The sequence below is a fragment of the Ornithodoros turicata genome, chromosome 6 (genome assembly GCF_037126465.1).
Source record: "Ornithodoros turicata isolate Travis chromosome 6, ASM3712646v1, whole genome shotgun sequence".
Lineage (NCBI taxonomy): Eukaryota > Metazoa > Arthropoda > Arachnida > Ixodida > Argasidae > Ornithodoros > Ornithodoros turicata.
In genome coordinates, this window is record NC_088206.1 from 1272830 (window position 1) to 1289150 (window position 16321).

Sequence of the window (16321 nt, forward strand, 5' to 3'; positions counted from 1 at the left end):
CAGATAAGCCGCACCGGTGGATAAGCCGCACAGCGCCCATGAGAAAAAAAAATCGCGCATAAGCCGCGGCTAATACGCGTGAAATTACGGTACTGACAGGCGATTTCAGACAACCGTGTCGCGAGCAGTACAACAGGTGCTAGTACGTGGTACTTCAAGTACACTTTTGAGGTACTTAGCCCATCACGTCGAGTGGTTTCTTACCCAGCCAGCGAATGCAAATCGCTGACTTCCTTGTACACGTCACACGTGTCACAGTCACAGAAGACACTCCTCCTGCGGTGCGATCCGATTTCGGACAGAGCGAGAGACAAAAGTGTATGTTCACCGTGGTCTCGAGTTAGCTGCCACCCCTTATCGACTGGAACGCTATGCAGGCATTACAATGGATCTGCAAAGTTGTTTTGTTATGTTACTTGTCACATGCCTCGTGAAAACAGTTTCCGCCGAGAACGGTAAGACATCGATGGTCGCCTTAATAGTCGGTGGAATGGTCCTTATATATACTTTGTTCTGTAAATCGGCCAAGAATTGAGGCAGCATACACGGAGGTTGCGTTCTGTGCTCTTCAATAAGACAACGTACGACCCAAGGATGCCCCCCATTCGCAGCTTCGAAGACACCGTTCCAATGGATGTTAAGTTTCATATGGTTCGAGCACCCACGTTGGTAAGTTTCCGTCATATATATCTTAACATATTTTGCTGTTGTTCCCTTTCCTCCGAAGGACACGAACAATCATCTGTTCCAAGCAGACGCCATTTTGTGCACGGTAAGTAGCACAGTTCGTTTGATTGGCAAACGAGACACCTGTACTCTTATGACTGCCAAATGCGAGTGTGTCAACAATGATGATTTGCGCTTCTAGCTATACAGGAACTTTAACGTGATATCATTTAGGGGAGTGGATCTCTCAGACGATTCAAGAGTAACTTTGTTCGATCATGCTCTCTCTTGTGGTGCACGAAATGACGCTACGTGTTCGTCTAGAGCTGGGAAGATGTTCATATGGAATGGGATCCATCGCAATACGGTGGAGTACAGAGGTTGACGGTGGGGAGAAAGGAAGTTTGGACACCGGAACTGATGAATATCAACGGGTAAGTGGACACAGCATTTATGATAATCTTCAATATATTGAAATAAAAGAGTCATTTGATTTTAAAAGGGTCATGACCGCCTCCTTAGTTATGCGTGGTAAATGGACTTAACGTGGTGAAATGGGCTAGTTGGTAAGACAACATATCGATAAACGAGGAAAAAGACACGAACAGAACGGGACGGAAATAGAAAAATACATTCATGTGAATCCAAGTTTGACAATAGACTCGTAAGCAGCAGTTTCGGTACCACCAATACAGCGATACCATCAATATCGAAACTCACTTCGGCAGTGAGGCGACCGCGGGGCATGTCACGTGCTTACGAGGACCAATAGGAACGTGAGGGATTTTCTCGTGTGAGAGCACAACAACAACAATGGATGCTGACGATGGGATGGGGTGTTTCCCCGCGGCGGTGCGGTACCCACCCCATTGCACGTGGAACATTATATGAAGGTGATGAGGGAGGAATGAAAGCACAAGAACAAACTAAAGCGTCTGGAGCAACTTCGTAGACGACAGGAAGTCCATGAACAGGTGAAGAACCCGACGATGGAGTACAGGATCTTCATAGAGGCCTATGAGTGCAGCTAAGTTGAGCGATCTCTCGCTGATACGAGCAGACTCATCACACAGTATCCGCCCTTGCGGGCCGTACAGAGCACATTTCATGAGAATGCGTGTGCTGGGTGTTGGCCACGACACCACAGCTGGAGAGCCCATCGTGAGAGCACGACGCAGATGCGTGTTCCAGGTTTTTTTTTATGTCGGCAATCGCAGTACGCAAAAAACAAAACAAAAATAACTATTTTTTTTTCTTCGATAGTCCGACGTACAGGACTGCAGGGCAATGAAACAAGGGAAAGGGTGCAGGCTACATGGTGTAGATTCATGAAGAAGACCGAGAGACACGGACACAGAAGACGACACACGCAAGTTCTCAGGCATAGCAATAATTTACTGGCTCATCTCAACATAACAGCTTTCGGTGTCGTCTTCTGTGTGTGTCCGTGTCTCTGGGTCTTCTTCATGGATCTACAGGGCAATGCATGCCCTGTAGAGGGACTGTGACCTACATCCATCCTGTTATATAACGTATAATTTATGTCATTTGCTCTTCAGGCGCAGCATATCCGCCATCGGAACGGAGCCTGCTCGTGTATGGGTATCCTTTGATGGCAGAATGCAGTTCTGTAGGCCATCGCCCGTACAGTCTGTATGCGTAGTAAGTATTTTTGCTGCTACTGAATCCTTAACCGTTGGAGACAGTGTACCGCTGCCAGAAGAAATATTTTCCCAGCGGTTCTATGGGAGCTTCACACGGGGAAGTAGAATCTCATGCCCCAGTTCTCTTTTCCCCAAGTGCTCTACCAAAGGAGCGAGCTCCAGCTTGAATCCAGGGAGCGCACCCCTGGCTACGTCACTAAGGAGCGAAAACTGTCAGCTTGGTCGTAGTAACTGCCCAGAAGTGACGTTACACGTTTGCTGGCATTCCGGCAACACTCGGCTATTGGCTAACTGTTGGGCCGCACGTTTCTTTCGAGTTGTTCCTTTCACTCTTGGAGTTTTTTTCATTGACTCATTGTCTCCAGTGTCCACGGAAGATGACATGTCCAGCGAATGGTAACAGAAATTGGAGTTGCCAACAGTAATGAGAAACTGCGTGTCCACGTTATGTAGGTTATTCAAAACGGCACTGATGGAAAAGATGTGTCTACTCCATTCGTATAGTAACAGAAACGGCCTTTACGGCCCCGCCGCTAAAGTTAGTACGCATTGGCGTTTGTGTTCTTCCGTCATCTATTTCCATTTGCGAAGGTACAGCTTGGGACAAAAGTTTATGGAACACAGGGGAGTCGCATTTCTCCTTTGGACTGACACACCAGCAGCAAACAGGAGCGGACAAACATGTTGAGGGATGAATAGAATAGCCGGTCACCCTTTTGTTATTCCATCTCTTTCTGATACCTATAGCAGGGAGCCACTCCGATGAAGAAATATGCCAGTGCCGCGTTCCGTAAACTTTTGTCCCAAGCTGTGTATCTTGTACAAACCTTGTCGTCATTCGTATACATTGGACACGACTCAACCAACCGTCATGCAGGTGGACCTAAGCAATTTCCCATTCGACAAACACGAATGTGCCGTCCACTACAGCATGCTGCAGTCCTTTGCCATCAATGTCGGCAACATTACCGTCTCTTCTAGGCCATTTGAAGGAGAGTTTCGTGTCCTTCGAGCCGACGGCGGGAAAGAGTAAGTTATGAGACGTTCTTTCTAACATCGAGAGAGTGACAAGAGGTTCCATGCTCTGCGGCGCCGCCGCCTTTGAAACGCATGTGTGAATGAGCCACCCCGACGACAATAGTGAGGTTTAGTATATCGTACTTCAAAGGCGCGACAGGGGCATTACATGACGGAGTGGAGAGTCCATAGTTGGAGATAATAACGATGCTACAAGTTATCGAAACACTGTACATTTGATACAAAGATCTAAGAATAATAAGTTGCTCGACAATGACAACTTTTCATGACAGGGATTATGGCAGGGCTACATATTATCAAGAGAGTTATCAGAACGCTAGCAAAGATGAATACTAATACTTAGCACAATCAATAACTGAACGACAAAGCGAACTATCGGTTGTCAAAATATAATAACAGGCAAGTAGCAAGTAGTAGCAAGGATGAGTAGTAACGAAAGAGATCATATGACAGGGAGAACGCAATCAACTTCCTGACCCATAAAAGGAATTCTTCGTCTATACCGTACAAGTGGTAACAATGTGCTGTATGATGGAGGTGCCCAGAAGACCTGCTATTCTTTGCTTAAACGAGTGAGAATCTCGAGCTGCAGCCATGTCACGGGGAAGGTCATTCCAGTTTCGAATTATATAGTTTCGCGTTAGACTAAAACGAATTCATACTTGGTGACGCAGTAATCAAATGTTGCGCACTGTTTCACGAGCCCAGTCGGAGGGTTCATTCATTCATGCAGCAGGGCAGAGACTTGAATAGCTACGGGGGGTGGCTAAAGGAGGTTCGAGGCCTCCCTCTTACGTGAGCCGACCCACACAAACCGTGCAAATCTGAGAAGAAAAAAAAAAAAAGATATGTATGCAGGGCGTCCATTTTTGTAGGTTGCAGACACTTCAACTAAAAAAGCTGTGAAAGCCGTGTCTTCTCATTTCGCCTAATGCTTCTTATGCAGTACCAACAAAGTACGAACAGGTGCGTGGGAGGTGAGCTAATTACGGAGCGAGGTGAGCGAGTAAATACGTCCCAGGAGATTACGTACTATTTTACTAGCCCCTTGTGAAAACATTTGGCTGAGCAATACGACGGGCAATTTTCGTGTTCGCATCGCCCCTAACGGGGGAATGGCAAACGTCGTATTTTAACCCCAAATAAACATGGCCCCGCTTTTCGGACTGGCACGTCACGTGGGAAAGTAGCAGGAGAAGAACTGGAAGAAGAAATCGGAAGGAATGAAAGCGCATTGTACTCATTACGACTACAAAGCATCGTCAAGTTTCGACCTCAGATGTCCGCGTAACCTTGAAACCGATTATCTCCCCCAAACTAACGTGGCAGCCGTCCGCAGGTGGCTGCGCATGCGCATTCGCTTACTCGGAAAAGGTCCATTGTCGCCGGAAGGACCCCTCCTATTTTCCTCTTCGTTCTATGAGGAGCACCCAGGCTACCGTAGAAAGAGGTGACATTTCTTGAGTTTGAAAGAACACACAATGTGAAGATGACAACACAAGGCTGAGTCCTGTGTTGTTCTCAGTCTCGAAGAAACACACAAGACTGAGTTTTGTGTGTTCCTCATACTCAACGAAATGTCACCTCTTTCTACAGTACACCAACCCGCTTGCACCATTCTGAGTTGCTCACCCAGGTTACAATGTCTCTTCGCCAGACAGCCTGGACGTTCCAACCTCAAGACAAATAATAAGGAAGTCGGCTCCATTATATATACTCAGCAGCAGTTGCGAGCTGGAACATAGATGACTGAGCACATTCCTGAAAAGAGAAGTGCTGCCCCAGTAGAGTTTTCCAGCTACCGTGAGGGCACCCCAGCAGCAGCGCTCTACAGGTTTTCCCGGTGATTTTAATCCAAGTGCCAGCTAAGTTAATCCATGCCCCATAAAGTTTGCATGACACGTGGATTAATTTAGCTGGCACTTGGATTAAAATCGCTGGGAAAACCTGTAGATTTTGGCCGCTCAGTCATCCCAATAAACGAGCAAAGAAATCCATAATCTTTGTATATATTTGTAACATAATTGGGATACAGGAAATGTGCATTTATTGGCGTAAGCATTGACCGGCTCCGTCGCGCGTTTGAAGTGTTCCCATCGCATATGAAGACGCAGGACATCCGTGCCATATTAACGCGACTTTGTGCTTACAGAAAACTGGAGGCAAATACGGGCTACTTGTACGAGACGCTCACTCTCCGCTTCGTACTCGAGCGACGCAACCAGCTTCATCGCTACACCCTCGTTGTACCGTCCATCGCCACTTTCATGCTTATCCTCTTGGTTGTCTGCTTACCGCCTGGTTCGGACCGTAAGATCACCGTGGCCAGCGTCGCCCTGTTGATCATCCTCATGGTACTGCACGGTACCTCGTACGTCGCTACTAGATCTGTCAAGGTACCCAAACTGGGTGAGCTGTTCCTTACAGTCTGTCGGTGTCCACCGTCCTGCGGTGCACTTAAAGGACAACAAAAATGAAATTTGGTGATTGCAAAAAAAAGGACCAAATAAGGAGTAGACCTTACGTAGTACAACGCATCAAAATACTAGGTTCTGATGTCTCGCGGTAATCTGGAGGCAGAATACAAAATGCTGATGAGCACCTCCGGCTTTGTTATGGAGCCTTCGTCAACAAAATGTGCCGCGCACTAGACGGATTCACGGCTTTCGGAAACAACAACAGACTAGGAGAGCGTGTCGGATTTGCGAAACATGCGTTGGGCGAATGTGAGCAACAAGTCTCCCACCTCTGGAGAGAATCTTTCTTGGGAAGCATTTGGAAGGATTTCACCTTTCTTGGGAAGGGGCCAGCCTCGATCGCTAGGGTGGTCTTTGTAACGAACGTCATTTGGAGTCCAAGTGAAGCGAAAAAGAAAACGAGAGAGAAAATTGGCACCGCCAACGTGGAAGCCGGCTACTCCATACCACGTAGATAGCGCAGGAAACATACACTAGGCTCAGATACGAAGAGTGGGAGTTGGAGTTTGATGCCGTGTCTGTACTGTCTGTCCGTGTGTCATTCGTCCAAGAAATATCCTGACCTCCAGTTGTCGAAAGGAAGTCGGCAATACGCTGCAGGCAGGACATATTTCACCAGCATGCATAAATTTATTGTTGCGGAAATAAACCTCCGATCGCAAAACAACTGCGAAATGAAAGGCGGGAACTCCAACAGGAGGAATAATGTGCGTCACTTCTGTTGTCCGCTACGGTGGCGCGGCGACGCTCACCAGGGGCTCAGAGTGTTCAACGGTCAGATTTTATAATTTTATATCACGATTATGGCGGCATTTCACCGAATATACGTAAATCTCAGCCGCATGTTTTTGGTACACACCGCAATATGAGGTAAACAGACTGGCAGCATATTTTGGCTTCTGTTGTCCTATAAGAGAAAAAAAAAATGGGGGCGTCACAACTTCTTTAGGGGATGTAAGTAGTTTGTCCCAAAGAGCACTATCTTTGGAAGTAAAATTTATACCCTCCAAAGGGTGTTCAACTTCACCCGATTTTGGAGGAGTAACTATGACACCTGTTACAGAAATGGGTTTATGCCAGTACTTCTGAACCTGCTTTGCAACGTTTAATAAATTTGTGTATGCATGTGTGCACATAGCAGCAGCGCGACCCATAAGCTCAATGGCTGCACCAAACTACATGCTTGATCGCTCGACAATGGGACGAGGAAAGGCACGCGTCAAAGGGGAAGAGATGAGGCATGGTGTTTGTACAGAAGAGGGACGGCTGTGCAGTTCTGTATTGATACCTGGAGAATGGGAATTCGGGTAGTCCCTCATCTTCCTCGAACGCTGATCAAACGAAGAGGCGGAAGGGATGATGCTGATAAACGAAATTAGCGTGCTTGAAAGCGTGTGAAAGCATCGCGTTGTAGGTCACATACAACGCGATGTCATCCCCGTAATTGTGACTTAGTGACTTAGTGCAAAACCAATAAGTAATTAACCGAGCCGGTACAACAACTGAATAGCTGAACCGTGGTATACAACTTTATAACTCGAAAATCTCCATACGCGAGATGCAATGTGGATTAAAATTTGCACAGGAATAGGGAACTAACTATGGAGTGAGGGAGTTACTTGACAAATCCAAGCAGCACAGCAAGAGGGCGTGACTGGCTGAGAGAGGGAGTGAGATTAGGATCAAAAGTGGGAAATTACTCCCTCTTGCTCTTTTTTTTTTCTTTCTCGTTTTTCTCCGAGCGTGCTACTAATTCTTTTCGTCAATGTGCATACCATAGCAAATCAATAATGTTGTTCTCATGTGTGGAATTATTCCAAAGTGTGCTTCATTGTATCTTTCGTGCTGACTGTGTGCTTATTTCGTCACTCTAGTGACGGCACTGGGCGCCTTGAGCATGGTGGACGGCATTGTACTCGTCTTGACAATGCTCAGCATGAACATGACCAAGTTCCCAACTACGTCCACTCTCCGTCCGCCATCTTTCATCGTTAAACTCTCGGAAGGATTCTTGGGCAAGGTGTTATGTCTGTGCGACCCTGCCCTCTCCGAGAAAGAGGCCCGCGGAGAAACAACTGGCTACAACGCACGCAAGGAATGGTACATCGCGGCACAGGCACTGGACCGGTTGCTATTCCTAGTCCTTCTCATCGCCTTCGTCATCATCCTATGCTGATTGGTCGCTGAGCGATCCAAGTTCGTCATACGCCTCTGCTGTATGTCCTATGACGACGGAATGAATAAAATCAGCGTGACATGCTCATTGCGACAGTGCTCGCGGAAGGATGGAGCCACTGGAACAAAGTCATTTCTCATGGGTGGCTACACTTTACCATAGCCTCCTTTATAGGAGGCTATAACTTTACAATCAAGTTAAAGTGGCACAACAGACAAAAGGAATATATATATATATATATTATCTCGTATTATAAATCAACTTATGACGATACAAGTTGCATGGCTCAGTGGTTAGCGTGCTTGCCATGTCACGTCAAGGCTGGGTGGTACCCGGATTCGTATCCCAGTGCCTGCTGTGCTGTCTGAGGTTTTCCCTGGAATTTCCTCAGACGCTTTCAGATATACAGTTTGTCGGAGCTAAATGCGAACAGATAAAAAAAATATATATATATATATATCATTTTTTTCGAGATGAAATCAACTGCAATATAGCATATGCTGAAGGGCACTCCTTAGGAGGGTAGCAGCAAACGCCTAAGGCAATGTCTTAATTAACTTTCAATAATTAACTTTTTAATTAGGAGAGCTACGAATTTGTCGCAATGAGAACATCTGGTTCCTTCGGTCACCTGGTACCATAGACGTTTTCAGAGCCAACTCTCTCGAAGGAGCACCTTTTTTTTCTCTTTATTTTGTTCATTGCCGATCTCCAGAGACGCTTCTCCCTTCACTCCCAATGTGAGAGGGTGAAGGAGCTCTTGCGTTCTCAAAAAAGATTAAAAGAAAAGAGAAAATGCGACCTAAGATAAGGGAGCATCGTTCTCCCGAGGAACCGCTAGGCGACGACATCAATTCACCGCGGGCTCATTCAACGTACTCCATCTCAACACCATGGTTGGCCCATCTTTCTGCTCATTTCGCCATGGTCACGCACTCTGAGTCACGTCGCCACACGCTTCGCGATGGCACTCCTAGGGCTTTTACCAGCGGCACCTTCCCGAGCATCACGCTCCCATACCGGTCGCGGTACGCCGCAGGCGACTGCACGGCCCCATCCTCATCGTCATGCCAGTCCCAAGAACCCTGCCCGCCTTGCCTTCCCACCAGGCATCCATACAGGGTGCTGGCAGCTCATCCAATGGCGCTCAAGAGGCACCGGGACCAACGTACCACCAGGGACCCCGTATGGGGGCCTTTGAGTTGTACTCCCGGTCTCCCCGTGCTTCGTGGTGGTCCTCCCCGGCACTCTCCTTGGCAACAACATCAGGAGCTCACTGCTCACCAACCGGTCGCGGTCTTGTCGCCGCCCTCTCTGCATACTCTCCACTTCGGCCCACCCCTGGAACCCTCCCGGCCAGTCCTTGTCCGCACCATTCATGCCGCCACTTCTGTCAACTCAGCACCAGACGCAAGGCCAGCCGTCCCTGTTCCACGTGTCGCCATCTTCCTCCTCTTCACGTATCGACGCGGACCTCAACCGCTAGATTTACACCGCTCCGCGTCTGAGGGGGGGGGGGAGTGATGTGGCGGCCCGTGGACGACGACGAAGACGTGCCTGTGCTGGCACGCGCTACTGCCCCTGCCAGCCAGTTCTACCGGCACCGTCCTAGCGTGAGGCCACGACCGCTACTGCCCGCTGGGACATTCCATCAGATCTTTCAGCAGGTATAAAATGATTGTAGGCGACAGACTGCATTCTCTGTCAGAGGAGAACACAAAATATCATGTAATGCTAAGCCACAAGAAGACTTTGAATTTGTAATTTGACAAAATATTATTTATTCCCACATTATCCAAGAAAATAAAGCGTTGTTTCCCATTTCAAGCAGTCGCTCACTCCTTGGCGCGGAAAATTGCGGAATTTACAAGCCGGTGCCGCAGAATTTTGAATTTGCCGCAGCAGAAAACGGGGCCTTATACATGATAGATCAAAATATCGTACAACAAGCAGAAAAAAAAAAAAAACACATACTTGCGAGGGCTCCTCACATTGTTTTTGGCGTCATCGCACAGCAGAGAAATGGAGAAGTGGCAGTACTTGTGCGGCACGGCTCCCCATTCCGTCGCGTCACCTGGTGCAGACTGACCCCTCCCGAGTGACACCACTGAGCATTGTGATGCTCTAAGTTGTCTGCTGGCACACAGTGCTCAGAAATAGCTCCCAGTTAGCACTGTACATAATTCGGACGTACCTTCCATCCACCTGTGACATTTTTAGCACAATAAACATGCACAGTGTACTGATTTGCACAGTTTTATTAAGATGCTCAAAAATAACCTTACAGAAATGAAGTCCAGAGCCTTTCAATTGCTACTTCAGCACCCCTTTAATGTGCCACTGCACATGATGCAGGAAAACGGGGCAGACAATCTCGCGGTGCTGATGTGTAGGAACATGAACGGAAGTCTTACAGCAGTGAAAGTAAAAAATGAAGAGCGCACTATTAAAGTCCATTGGCAAAATACATTCAGAGAAGTTAAGTAGTGACCAAAAGGAATACACGAACTAGCAAGTTTTTTTCTATACCTTATGATTACAGCTTCGCACGCACACAAAAAAAAAGAAGCATTCACTATACAAAGCTTGACCAGAACTGCGTGTAAAATGAAAGCGATCTCATCCTACGAGGAGGTTGCAAATCTCTCGCTGTTTTCCTGTAAACAAAAAGAAAAAAGAAATCTCTTTCTGTTTCGAGGTGTCTGTGTCAGGGTACAAGGAAATCGTTTGGAATCGTTTCTGCATCTCCTGCAAAGCTCTGAGGTAATCTGTTCAGAAGTTGCAGTCCACCAAGTGCCTTCAGCAAGACGCCTTCGTAAAAGGAACACTGGAAACAATGGACGACGCAAAATGATGACAAGTAACCCCTCGGAGGGGGGTACGCCTTGCAGGGCGTTCTGCCCAAAAGACTACTTCAGTCAAAGGGCAGGTGTGAGACAGCTGAACTCCTGAGTTTGAGTTTTCTTTTGAGTTTTCTGGAACCCCAGTTTCAAAAATTTCAAATGTGGTTCGTCGCACACGCACATCGGCGTGCCACACTGCCAAGGATGTTTCATTCCTCCGTACGTGAATTTAAGATTTTTGTCAGGACTCTACGTGGAAATTTCACTCTGCACTGAACGCAGAATAGGCACATTACTTTCCTTAATTCCTACCAAGTGTCAATGTAGAAAGCACATTCTTTTTTGTATATGTATATATATACGTATAGTGTTCAAAAAGTCTCGCATGTACATACATTCACGTTTACAAACATAATGGTTGGATTGTATGGTCAGTGACATTTTTACGTTTCTCTCCAGGACAAGGAGACAAATTAGCCAGGGAGACTTCGTTTGTAGAAAGCGAACTAACCTAACCTTACTGACTAGTTGAAGGAAAGGCGCGTTCCGCAGTGGGGATCTTCCGGCTAAAAAAGATTTCTGGCTATAACATTAAGACACGCGTTATGTTGCACATAAACAACAAAATATCCAGCTATCACAGCTGCTCACAAACATGCGAGTTGTTTTCATGGCACCCAGAACAAAATATAATTTAAAATGTTTTTTTGCATACTATGCATCATAGGATAAGCATAGGATAATTCTAAATGTAATAATTAATTAACGTAATAAATGGTAATTAATTTTGCTTTCCCCTTTTGGATGTTATTTTCTCCAGAACACTCCAGTCTTTTTCCGGCTTTGCAACCTGTAAGACTTCTTCATCGCACACTTTATTGTGAGTATTTCTGTGCAGAGAAATAGGCTGTACTCTCGATGTAACACTAACGGGACAGGCTTCTTGGCTGCTTTGCTCTTACATGGTTGGACATGAGGCATGTTGAGCACAGTCCATGTTGAGCACAATCCGTGATGCAAGCTAGCCCTGCATGGAACCAGAGGTTTCTAGTAGGTATTGATGAGAAAACAACTAAATCTTAGATTATTCCAGCCTGCAAAAGTTGCTCTGTCCCATTTTACGATAGAAATCCCCCATCACATGGGATTGTGACAGATGAAAGGCCTTACAAAAGCTAAGACCATGGAAAACTGATCCTACAGTATCCTCAACCTTTGACACAAGTGACATGGCATTGGATCAGCCACTTTGCAAGAGAGTGTCCTACCCTTGTAAGGCTGCTGACCTCTTAGTCAACATGCGGCACAACAAGCCTCACGTTCACTGCTAGCACTTCTTTAAAGCTAGTATCGCAGCAACATAACGACGCCGCTCTGCTCAGGGATCACGACCTGCACTTATAGGGCGTACGTAATGTCCGATTTAACTGCCGTACGACGCGGCTTTTGGTGAGTGTCTAATTCGTGTTTCTAAAATAGCCAGGTGCGGGCAGTGCAGAGACCTTTCAATACATAATCCAAATGTCATTGTCTGTTTAACAGTAATATAGGCAATGTAAGTATATATACACAGCTGGCAGACATTGTCAGCACAGGGTGACGATATTTCGTGTCGCTCCCTGCAAGGAGAACAAATGTGGGGGTGGAGGAGGAGGAGGAGGAGGAGGAGGGGTGGGGAAACACTACAGTTGCCATTGTGGTCATGGCACCTTGTCGTTTTTCATGAGCAGCTTGACATAATTACACTGTACAGGCTTGGACACTGCCAACACTCTGAGCGCCTCTTCCACGGTGAACCACTTCCGCTTGCGACCTGCGTTCAACGGGACCTTGTGTTAAAGCCACGCGTTGCAATTCTGGCTGCAATTCTGGGGACACAGTGTTTCTGTACGCAAGGTGTACACTTTTAAGGAACGGCACGGAGACTCTTCTACACTCGTGCCACACGAGGCCAAATGCCCGACACAGTAATCGGAAGGGCTTCCATTCGATTCAATGTGCTTCCATAGACTGTTCCTACTCACACTGCGTAAGGTCAAATGCAGTGTCTTTGACCTCGTAAACAAAAAATTAAAGAGCTTGATATATCAGATGGCAGCAAAGTTGAATAAGTCTAGAGGTGGACAACTTTTTTCCGTTTCTGGGCGGTATGGAACGTTGGGTAACTGAAAACTGTTTTCGCACAATCAGTTCAACCGTAGCGAGCTCGCTATGCTTACAACGGCCCCCCCCAATCTCCCGTGTGCGAAACACCCTCCTTCACCTTCACGATAGACACGTGATGGGTGCTGGGACACGTCACCATGTGAAGGAGGGATGCCCCCATCTTTGGATTTGGGATCACATGATCGAGGTGGCATCGGCAACCACCCGTTAGCGATATCATTCAGTGCGGAGCATCTGCTATGGCTTCCGAAATGAACGAGAGGGCTCTCTCTCACAAACGTCACACTAGAGGGGTTCCAGCGCTCCAAGTTCTCTCCGTTGAAGCCATTTTCTAAACTAGGTTGCACCGCAGTGAAAAAAACTTTGAGCAGAAATATTTTATCGGAATGCTTTTCACACACTGCTATACAAGATAGCAGCAGCTTTTGGCCATGTTGGATACTACTTTAATGCTCCTTTAATGCAGACACTACACTTGAGGTGTGCTTAATGAGATTCAATACCTCGTTGTTCAAGTAGTCCAATGGCCATGAAGAGAGGTGCTATGAAGCCCTTCTATATTTCGTGGCTTGCCACTCGTAAAAAATGGCTAGAAATTTCAAGCGTATGTTTTGACACGAAAACTGGTTTGGGCTTCGTGCAGTGATGTGTTATGTTTGTCACATGATACTAGAAAGTATGGTAGGTGCCTGCTTGCACCTGTCACGACTTACTTTTGTACCTATGAACAAACATAACCTGTGACACCACCCATGACATCTTGATGACTCAAGCTAGAACCAGACCCCCATTTTTTTATGTACAGTGTAACTGCACAATCACACAAAATGTTGTATCCACAATGTACTAAGGCAATAATATTACCCCTGCCCACACATCCTTGTTTGTCATCTCTTAAATACCCTTATAAAACTTTTATATGTCTGCTATGATGGACCGTACTTATCGCCACACAGGCATTACAAAATCACACATCCAATGCTTACCTTGCTTTGGACCTAAAAGGGAAAATATCTGCTCGTTTGTATTTCCTTCAATTCGGTCGGTATCAGTGGTTCAAGTAATATCTGTTTACGCAAGTTACCTTAGGTTATAATCCTATTTATTGTGCAATCTTGCGTGTACTCCCTTCTCAAAATACAGTATGCGCTTACAAATCACTAGCGCATTAGAAATGCAACGGAATTTCAGAGAAAACGATTAACAAGCTCAGTGTAAGGTGACTAGCTACAGTGGTTCTAGTTACATTGCCATGTGACTATAGGTCTTTGGTTGTTGCGTTCGTTAAGTTTCAGACACGCTTGTTGCATGTGGCTTTCTACATTAGCTTCCTGAGTTATTTCAGATTGCGGTAAAAACTGTTTTGCAGTGAATCTAGTTTTAAGATTCAAGATTTAATTTAAGATTAAGGATTCAAGCGGTCTGCTTGCCTAGGCTGGCGGCACATTGCTCGGGGAGGGGTTGAAAGGGGGTCCTGTTGGTCGGAAAACAGAAATAAATACATAAAAAGCGTAACCAAAAGATCTTGTATCATTTTTAGTGGCTACCGATAATTTTGTAGCATATTACAACCTCAAACCGGTTTACAGCCTCTGAACTGGTTAACTGAACCGATATACGTGAACTCCGGAGCTGAGCCGGAACCAAACCTTTTTAGCCGAACCCGAAACAAACCGAAAAACGTTTAGGTTCGACGCTCTGGTGCAACGTAATTTGAAGTGAACTTGCGGTGGCATTTTAGTGCCCCTTTAATGGACGCAAGTGTTTTCAGGGTATGTCAAGGACCTGGGACTGTGTCAACTGAAAGTTTCATCAGGTATGCATATTCCGTACAACATGTTTTTATGAGGTGTGTGGTGTTCGACCTTCAATGTTTTTATATGTACGGTTTAATCAGAAACTAGTTAGTCTTTGAATGTTTGGCATTACAATCGTGGAAATACAGTACTCAACTGCAGCGTCAACCAGGTACTGTCGATTATCTTCTAGTCCGACTATCACATCACAAGAACCTACAGGATGCTCCTTACAGTCCGACATTCGGTTCCCATTTCGTCTTGTTCCAACATCCCGGTTCGAAAATTGTGTACTACCGTAATTTCACGCGTATTAGCCGCGGCTTATGCGCGATTTTTTTTTCTCACGGGGGCTCTGCGGCTTATCCACCGGTGCGGCTTATCTGATGACTATTTTTTCCTGGCATTTTTCCCATACGCCAGTTTTAACGAAAGGGCCGGGCCTACAGTGTCTCTGGAACAGCACTGCCCTGCCGATGCACGAACAGTGCGTAACAGGGACGGGTCCACATTCGAGTAGATTAATCTTCCTGGTGCATTCCCCCAAGCAACTTTAACGAAAGTGGTGACAGTTATTCACGTTTTCTGGAAGACCACTGACCCATCAATCCATAAAAAACGCCCAACAAGGGCACAATCCGATCTTGGTAGAACTCTAGAGATGACCTCCTTTGTTGTACACTATGGACCACAGGGTTTATGGCCTTCTCTATGGTCTCCTTTGTCATTTAAATCAGTCGTCTCGTATTGCCCGCGGCTTATCTCCGAATGCGGCTTATCTGCCAGAAAATTTTCAAAACGTTCCTAAAAACGCGTCCTGCGGCTTATCTGCGGTGCGGCTTATACGCGTGAAATTACGGTACTAGGAGACGCTCCGTCCCCCAAGCACTTCTTTTTTAATAGTGAGGGGACTTCATGAGGAGGGTCAATGGGCAGTGTCGCCACCGTCGCAGGCGATGCGGTTCTGTTTTTGGAATGTACCCTTCATCTACCCCACGTTTTGTGCCCGCATTCAGCCCGCTCGTCGGGACACCGTTACTGAGGACACGCTCACTTTGGATCAGTACGCTATACATCACAACACCAAAGAGACATGAGCCCTTTGTGGGCTCTTTTTTTTTCTATTCTTATTTTTTTCTATACTGTTACCAAGTTATTTTTTTGTAACGTGTAACTTAACTCGGTACTTTTGTACCTTGGTAACTTTCAGAGGAACTCGTTTCTTTTTCGGGTAACTTTGCCAAAGTAACTTAAGCTAAGTTCCAAGTTATTTTTAATTCGCTTTTCACTCGCGTCCACTTATTTTCTTGCTTTCTCTCAGGTTTTTCCGTCGCATTTTAGGCCATAAAACGAGATATTCAATCAGTTACAGTATTCCATTCAGGAAGTAAGAACCGCTGCAATTGAAACGAAGCTGAACCATTGTGCGCCCACAGGGACTAAAATGCAAAGCTTTAGAATTATTGGACATAAACAAAAACGATCTAAGCGTGCT

At 46.2% G+C, this 16321-nt stretch overlaps 2 protein-coding genes across 3 annotated transcripts in view; one reads left to right on the forward strand and one right to left on the reverse strand.

The window, feature by feature from the left end:
* The window catches only part of LOC135398774 (neuronal acetylcholine receptor subunit beta-4-like), a 67000-nt gene that overhangs the window by 42301 nt on the left and 8378 nt on the right, over nt 1–16321 (reverse strand). The window lies entirely within an intron of this gene.
* LOC135398776 (neuronal acetylcholine receptor subunit alpha-3-like) lies at nt 152–8108 on the forward strand. The gene is made up of 8 exons (XM_064630222.1): nt 152–455; nt 530–669; nt 728–772; nt 991–1100; nt 2226–2328; nt 3208–3359; nt 5521–5777; nt 7720–8108. The coding sequence occupies exons 1-8, from the start codon at nt 386–388 to the stop codon at nt 8019–8021; spliced, it is 1179 nt and encodes a 392-aa protein (XP_064486292.1). The 5' UTR covers nt 152–385; the 3' UTR covers nt 8022–8108.